General features: G+C 44.0%; 1 protein-coding gene across 10 annotated transcripts in view; it reads right to left on the bottom strand.

The window, feature by feature from the left end:
• The window catches only part of LOC135241075 (syntaxin-binding protein 5-like), a 99,207-nt gene that overhangs the window by 81,278 nt on the left and 8,792 nt on the right, over positions 1-9,137 (bottom strand). For all 10 annotated transcript variants that reach the window (XM_064311187.1, XM_064311189.1, XM_064311188.1 and 7 more), the window contains exon 2: positions 6,899-6,996. In XM_064311187.1, the coding sequence (XP_064167257.1) occupies positions 6,899-6,996 (98 nt within the window). The remainder of the gene's footprint in view (positions 1-6,898; positions 6,997-9,137) is intronic.

Genomic DNA, 9,137 nt, shown 5'->3' with positions numbered 1-9,137 from the left:
AAATCTATTCCCCTTCTCCTGGGACCGGGAGCACTAACTGTCAACAGCCATTTTAAACTTCACAGAGTGAAAAGGCTCATCAAAGACCCGCACGCCGATGGGAGCAGGGGTCAGGCGGGGACCCGCTAGCTCCCCCCGCTAGCTCCTCACCCGGAGAGCGGCAGCACTCGGGCGCATCTCAGATCTGTTTTCTGCAGTGCTCTGCCTCCCATCTCACAGACTCAGCCATCCCTTATGGTGGGCCGCGACCTCCACAGTAATGGGTGAAAATGGGTGAGAAGATTGAATTACTACAGACTGTGCCCACTGCCTGTTAGCCTGCAGTATAAAGGCTCTGCTGCTAGCCTGCTGGTACAGCACTGCAGCATAAAGGTTCTGCTGTTAGCCTGTAGGCACAGTGCTGCATAATGGGCAGAGCACTGTAATATAATCCCTCTGCTGCTGCTGTGTTCTCACAATCAACAAGGTAAGGAAGCACACACGCACACACGCGCACACACACGCACGCAGACACACACGCACACACACACGCGCAAATACATACACACACGCACACACACATGCGCACATAGGTAAACACATGCAATGCACACACACACACACACACACGCACACTCACACACACAAAGCATATGAGCGCTCAGGTGCATCTGGGGTCGAGCTCGCAGGCTCTGCCATGCCTTACGGCAGCACGCTGACGTTCCCCCTTTGTGCTGTCATTCATAGTGCAGTGACCTTTCCCTGCGTGTGTGCAGCTCGCCGCTGCAGTTCCTGCCTCCGCCCCGAGGGCCCCGTGTGACCAGGGCTCCGCGGCGGAGACGAGCGCGTACAGGAGCCACGCCCCTCTCCCCCTCTCTCTCCCTCACTCACGCTTCCTTCCTCCTTTCCACTGTATTTATAGCCGCCTCTCTAGAGGTGTGTTTACTGTGTGGATGTGATCCAGAACACAATGGCACACAGGTGCCCTGAGGCCGTAGCCACGGTCGAGCCCACAGCGCCCACGCTGCAGGAGGAGCCTGCCGCTCACAGAAATGAGAAAATACTCCTGCAGAGATCTGAGGGTTAGCGCCGAAACATGCCGACATCAATGGCTGCATCTAAAACACATTCAGTTCTGCGGAGAAGTGAGCACCAGGGCCATCCGACTCAGACTGAAGACCTATCTCTTCAGACTGCACCATGGCTCAAATGTCTGTAGCTACCCTCTTCTTTTTTTGGAGCTCCTTTTGTGATATTAATCATGCTTGGTTATGTAAACACAGGCAATAGGCATAGTGATGTAAACAGGTTAAATGTACTTTTGTTTACAATACTAAGTACAATACTGTTTTTTTTTTTGTTTCGTTTTGCTGACATTACACTTTGTTATTCTGTGCCTATTGGTGCTATCCCACATTTGTCTTACTGACACAAATACTTCCACATCTTCAAGTCGCTCTGGATAACAGCATCTGCTGAGTCAATGCGGGGAGCTACCATGTAAATACACAGAGAGTTGTTAGATGATGTCACCTGAGCAAAGAAAATTGCAAAGCCTCATGGGAATTTGTCTCCAGGCCTATTTACACAGCCAGTGACCCGAGCAGACATTACTAACTGCTTTCATGTGATGTTCCCCAGTGATATTGTCTCTCTCTCTCTGTGGAGTCCAGATCCTCTCTTTCTCTCTCTCTCTCTCTCTCTCTCTCTCTCTCTCTCTCTCTTTCTATATCCCTCTGTTGGATCTGTCACACACTCGTACGCTGATTCACCCTTCCCATGTTATGAAGGCCAGTTTGCACGTTCTGATGCGGCGGAGAGTGAGAAAGCGGATCTGGAAGGTTCCACGCGTGTCTGCGGGAGTGTGGATGAAGCTGTCACTGTCACCTCGTCCCCCGCTGTCACGATGACCACCGCAAGAATATGGCAGCTGTCACAACAACACAGCTCTGTTTCCCCTCGCGCCGCGGTGCGTTTCGAAAGCCATTTTTAAAAGGCATCGCGCTGTCGACTGGGACAGGAAGCTCTGACTTGGACAGGAAGGCTGGAACAGAATGCTCATGGGTTGGAGTAAGGAAAGTCACATGACTCGGGTTAAAGGGGCTTCAGTATCCCCGTGTAGCCATGTTAGAAAGCTCATTTTCTCCATTCCCTGACAGTAAGGCAGTGTGTATATGGAGATGGAAACAGGGTGGTCTGAATCATGCTTGCCCCTCTGGCACCTCACTCATTTGTGGAGAGAACAGTCAAGAAGAAGTGAGACCCATTATCTGGATATGTGGCAGAGGGGAGAGAGAACAGCTGCACTGACACCAGAGAAACAGAGAGAGAGAGAGAGAGAGAGAGAGAGAGAGAGAGAGAGGTGTGAACTCCACACTGCAGTGAGATTTTAATCTGACCCCACGCTTCCTCAAATCTGGAGAAGTTTGTTTGAACATCTTCTTAAACTGACCCAGTCACACAGAAAATTCCGGAGGTGAGAATATTCAGTGATATTTACTACATGGCTCAATGCGGATGTAGACAGTAGGATGTAGGATGTAGACCTTTTTTTCTGATTACACTGGAATTGTTTGTGCAGTTACAAACATGCACAGCCACACCTTCACGGTTTTGAAGTATTTGTATGTGCATGATGTATAATTCCTGCCTCCGGATATCACTATAAGCATTTACACATGACCTTGAAAGATAATCATTAAGCCTGAAAGATAAGCATTAACCTCTTCCTCCTAGACAGTAGTCATTTATTAGGAAGACAGCTTTCTGCTTAGTATCCCTGTGAAAAATGGAGCTTCAGCATTGGCCAGACCCTGCAATATAACACACTGAATATATCACCCCCTCATTCCTGTCTCCAATTCGCTTAAATTACCGAAAGTACACACTGCAGAGCCTGGAAACAGAATATCAGACTACAGCAATTACATTCTTATTTGAATTCGGCCCCCAGACAAAATGGTTGAGAGATGCGCTGTTGCAAATAGTTACAGTGCGCTGGCAGCGTCTTTCTTTCATGAAAAAAATGGGCAATGTTTCCCTACAGCACGAAACAGAAAACAATGAGGGCATTACAACACCGCATCTCTGTTCCCTTTTCACTCAGCTATCATTTCTGTGCAGGACAGCCTTTCCGCGGCTGAATCAGGATGAATCACCTCGGAGAAAGCAAAGCGCATGCTGCTCTGAGCTTCTTAGCGCTGTCCTCACCTTACCTCAGACAGTCATAGTGCAGCATAGGCCCCTTGGGGCTAAATAAACCACATCATGCCTCCGTATTGCTTCGCAGAGCACTAAAATGGACTTTCAGCCTACATGGGCAAGCCATTTGTTCATATTTAAAACAACAAATCATTTATATTATTCGCACAATAAAAAATGAAAACAGAAGCAACCCAGAATTATGAATGTTCAGAATCATACTGGCAAATCCTACCCATAATGCTTTGAAAGACCATTCCCATAAAGTTAAAAGTCATATTGCCTAAGCAGTATTGAATCAAATCAAATCTATTTCATTTGTATAGAGCTTTTTACAGAAAACTGCCACGAAGAAGCTTTATAGAGTGGCTGAAGAGCAAAAACAAAGCAAGAGCAAAAACAGAGCAAGAACCAATCAGAAGCCAGACCTAAACCCACAAATAACAAGCACATGAGTAAAACAAATACCTCCAGTAGGGAGAAATCTTGGGAGGAACTGAAATGTAATAAGAGATCAATCACAATACTGAAGACCTCATCACCCTCACAGCCAATCAGAGAGACTGCACAGCTCATAGCTTACATTCTGATTTTATGGTTTTAACTGAGTGTGGGAAAACAGAACTGCAGGTTTGAATAGAGAGCTGGTGACAGCAGTGAGGTCCTATGATCAATCTCTTCCACCCAGCAGGTATTCAGACTGTCATTAAAGAGGAGAGCAGCAGCAGCCTTCCATCTGTGGCCTGCTTTCTCACTGTATTCACGGTGCATACAAGCTGCTTATAAATGAAATGAAATGCTGTGTTGCACTGCATCCACACTCACGCATTAATACACAAACACACACGTACCCACACATACATGTGCACACACACACACACACACACTGTCATCACTGTAATACAGCAGTCCGTATATAAATACTCTGAGTTATTCATTCTCACAGACCAGGGATCTAATTCTCATTGGTGTGACATATTTTTGGAATTTACACAAACGTCTGAATTATACAGGTGATCACAGAATACTTACAGTACAATCTTCCGTGCTGGTAAAGAGACCAGAGCCACTGAGCACTCTCAGTAATTACATCTGAGCATACAGTGTTTCTTTCCTCCTCTTCATTAATGTGTTATGATGGAGATTGCCTGAGCTTTTTATTGTATTGGCTTTGAGGCCACCTAATCATTACTGAATGACTGATCCTGATTTTCCTCTGTCAGGGGCTCTTTTGTCTGGAAATGTTATAGATCCAGTCTTCTGGCACGCACACACATGAAAATGCACACATGCACTCTCTGTCTCTCTCTCACACACACACACACACGTGCCCTCACACTCATTTGAAGAAACCACATAAAAACGACTAACACACGCAGCACATGCGCCCAACGCGTACAGACACACGCAATCAACACTGATCAGGCGTCTGAATGTTCATCTCCACTGCTCCGCGGATCAATATGGATTTCTTAACTGGGGCTGAAAAATGCAATCCTGCAAAGTGTCAGTGTGGTGGGTCTGCGGGCCCAGGAAGTGATTCAGTTATGAGCCAGATACAGAACAGAGGACGAGTTTCAGAGAGAGAACAAGATAAATAAAAGAGAAAGAAAGAGAGGGCAAATCTAGTATCATCCAGGTTCAGGCATATTCGGTATGCAGTTATTTCAAATTTGCCAACCTTTTATGCGTTCCCACAACATGACGGAATATAAAGCTCTGCAATAAAGCTGTTTTGAGCTAATCTACCTGAGAGGACGGGGAGGGACTGAAGGTCAGAGAGAAAGGAATTCACTCATTTACTTAGACTGCTGAAAACCTCTGCACGCATTCAGGATCTATGCCTCCAGATCTGCTTCAAAGGTTTTCTAACTAATGAAAAATTTTTGCTCAATATTTTCCTAATGGAATAATGGCAGTGTACCCAGACCTGGAATTTGAACCTACAGTACATGCCCAGCTCCTCAACCACAAACCTCAAAGATAATGTCTGAGGACAACTGGACCTCAAAAGACAGACTTCCATAAGTATTAATAACAAAAACTATGTTTTAAGTGAAATGTTTGCATTTGCCAAAAGCCTCAAAAGACAGGACATTAAACTGATCAGCCCTAACACTAACATCAGCCTGCTCTCCATCAAGGGGTATCAGCACAGATCTTTGACAACCGCTGCAGCCCTGTATAGTTCAACCAATGCGTACTCACCACTGGGCAGATCGCTTAAGATTCAAGCCTTCTCTCAAAGAGCCTAATTCATACTCTTTAAAGGATCAGGCTGGTGGCTGATTATAGCAAAGTGAGGGGAATTAACCAGGGGCCTCAACAGTCTTACGATCAAATTGTACGGTGGCTTGCGTCGTAGCTGTTCAGAAAATCCCCTTTTTAATCTGTCCTTTATCTGTCCTTGACTATCCTGCTTATATATATATCATATACTATAGACTTCTAGACGTAAGTTAATTACCTGCTGGTTATATGGAGCACATTTGATAGCTGCCGCAAAGCCCAGAAGTGGGCTGTGTTCGTACTTTAAGAATAACGTTTAATTGATAATCAATGTTAGGCATGAAGAGTGCAAGAGATGTTCAAATGCAACACTATTTAGAGAGAAATGGCTGTTATCAGCCACATTCACAAGACTGGGTTACTGTAAAGCATGTTCATGTTCAAGTGGATGTTCATTTGACATTTATGTATCACGGGTGCATAAGATGTAGATACTCCACTTTAATCCAAAGTGAGCTTTTTTTCAGTCTCAGTTATTTTTAAAAATCATAAGTGCAAACACAACTTGGGAAATGATCTCACGATTATGTTTAAGTTTAGATCCAAGAAAATTTTGATAAATGAGGCCTCAGTGCCTTCTCCAGCACTGGGTCCCACTGTGACTCTCCAAAGACAGCATCTCCGCGTCTCCCAGTGAAAAATTCAGTGAACATACGTACATATATAAATAAACAAGCTGTTTCATCTTCCAAGAGTGCTCATCAAAGTCTGCAACCTGGTATGTGACACACTTTTCTCACACAATCATGCAATGCACAAGGCTCCACTGACATTATACAACCTTTCACAATGCAGCTATCTCAGAAGAACAATTATTGTGCTGGAACAGCTTCGCCCCCATAATTAAATAAATACAAGGACAATACAGTTGATGGCTACAAGCCTGTAAAATGTCTCTGATTCTCCAGAGAAACAACCCACTCCTGCAGATGAAGATGACAGGAGATGCGTAGAAACTACAGATACAGCACACATGAGGAAGAAGTTATAAGATTCTCAATATCGCTTGGCACAGTATTGCCTATCATTAAAATTCCTTGTTAGCCTGAACTTGCCTGAGCAGTCACCAAAACCAGCACTCCCGTTGCTCCAAGGAGACGAAGCCAGACAGAAAAAGGTGGAGGAGTGGAGAAAGGGAGGTGGGGGAGTGTCAGATCACTTGGAAACTCCAGCATCTCTCTCGACACTGCACGCCATGTCCTGCCCTACCAATCACTCATATACACACGCCCACATGTATGCGTGTCACATGACTAATAACAGACCTAAGCCAACAGGTGAGCAGGGAGGAGAACCAGTGGAATTAAACTCTTACCTCCAACTCCCACGTGATCACCGCAATGCACAGTCTCTCCTGAGGGCTGGATATCGAGCACTTTGACAAAATACAGGAAATGAACTGCATGCGAAGACATAACAGAAAGGATACATTCTCACGCCCCCGGACCGGGAGCCGATGGCCAGTATCTTCTGAACGGGGTCAAACGCCAGAGCAGTGGGCTGGTACGGAAATCCATGGCGAACCGTCTGAAAGAAGGATTACATCGGAAATAACGTCAAGCATTTGAATACTAAATGAATTAGGAGAAGAACGGATTGTGGCAAGGTACACATAACAGTGCAATAATAAAAAAATTGTACATAGAGTACAATACTGTGATGAATGTGTTGTGCTTTCAATCTGAGTTCAAATTAAAACTAAGAAATATATAAATGCTAAGGAGAACAGACTGTGCAGTACATCTAGGCATATTATTTATATATTTTTCCAAATTAATCTCCTGAGTTCATTTCGTCCTCTGTCATGTTGGTCCTTGAGCACTACAAAGATTTGCCTCTACAATGAGTCCCTGGCAAGCAATTTCATGAATTTTAATTCGTAAAGTCATAAAAAAACCATGTGTCCATTTGAGATTTCCACCTATGCAATCCTGCTCTGTTGGTAGAACTCAGCTTGTTTATCCACTTCAATAACCTTCCTCAAACTCACCAGAAATAACTTCTATCAGAACCAACAGTCAAATGATCAAAACGTCAACACACTCCTAATCCTGCTGGCTGCCTAATGTTAGCAACTGTCTAATGTTATGCGGTGCAAACTATACATACAATAGTGCAATGAATACGAAATATGCTTCGTTTTTTAATTTTGGTGTAGTAAAGCATAAAAAGAACCTGCCAGATATCTAAGACCTTGGCACATTTGATGTACATGTTAATTTAGTCCCAGGTTATAATATCGATTAGCAATCATTTTGGCTACAAATAAAAACTGTTGCCTCATGAGAGTCCCATTGTAATTTACTTTAACAAGAATTATGAGATGTTGAAGAGTACTAGAGATTTATATTATTGTTTGATTATTAGCCATCTTAAAACTTTGAATAAAGAGTAGGTTCCAAGGCTAGCATTGGCTTCTGAAGAGAAGCACCAAGGGGAAACATTTCAAGGAGTAGAGACATCTGTGGTCCTATTGCGCATGCAGAGAATTCACAGCCTCTGTTTGTTTGTTATTTTATTCATAATTGTTTCTGTTCATTCATTAATAATTTATGCATGTTTCTGAAATGGATAACAGATAAAAAGTATCGAAATGTCAGGAGAGTTGGCTGTGTTCAATCAACATTTTCCTCGATATTGACCGACTATTAAATGCTAACAGTATTTGTTTGTTTGACAAGTTAAGTAATCGCCTTGCCAGACTGCCAGAACAAAGAAGTAACACTTGTATTTATTTGTAAGAGGACATTAAGGACAAATGTCGGTTGATGCAAGCCAGAGAGAGAGAGAGAAAGAGACAGAATGAGAGAGATAGAGAGAGCATCAGTGATTACCCAAAGCAGAAGAAAAGCGAAGCATATTCTGTGTGGATGGGAGAGCGTGTGAGCGTGAGTGGGCAGCATGTCAGACCTGCCTCATGCCATCCCAGTCATTATTCACTCTGCTAATGAATGAAAGGCTCAGCTTATGGGCTTTAATTTCATTTTGCCTGCGATTAAAGCCTGACGGCTTTGCCTGCCTCATGTACCTGAGTGATGACATCCACTTTTCATTGGACCAGGAGAGAGATGTGACCTTCGAGGGCCATTTTGAAAATACATGGCCACCGATCGCCAATGGCTGACCCCAGCCACGTCCCAGTGATATTTATTCTACAGCTTTCACACGCCTGGCCCCACCCCAATACATTACAAGGCGTGAACAGCCAGGCTTAACAGAGACAGCAGTATCTCAGCAGAACCAAGGAACTGCAGAACTAGGTTCTTTCAAGGTAAGGGGTTTTCTGTGAGTGAAATTTGTAATTAATTAATGTAATTAATGTCTAATTATGACCTCAGAAACACCACAAGTGGTTCCTCTTGGGCTTGGTTCAGGTCAGGTCCTTTAAATTTTGAGCACAAAGCACTGCAAAGCACTGGGCGAACTGGATGGCAGTTGTAGGCAAGCTAATCTAACTAACCTATGCGAATGACTAAATTGATGGCTAGCTAGTGTCAAAAACACAAGCCAAAAAACTGCAACCTGTGACTTCCCATTTTTTCAAGCGAATTTTCAAGCATATTATAAGCAGAATTCTAGTGATACCCTGCTTAAGTAGGGCTACGGTAGCTGTAAAATCTACATTACGACGTATGGCAGCATGCTACATGAACCTGCCACCATGCACC

This window comes from Anguilla rostrata, chromosome 15, assembly GCF_018555375.3.
Source record: "Anguilla rostrata isolate EN2019 chromosome 15, ASM1855537v3, whole genome shotgun sequence".
Classification (NCBI taxonomy): domain Eukaryota; kingdom Metazoa; phylum Chordata; class Actinopteri; order Anguilliformes; family Anguillidae; genus Anguilla; species Anguilla rostrata.
The sequence above is the reverse complement of the archived record's forward strand: the minus strand, read 5'-3'. Positions and strand labels throughout refer to the sequence as shown.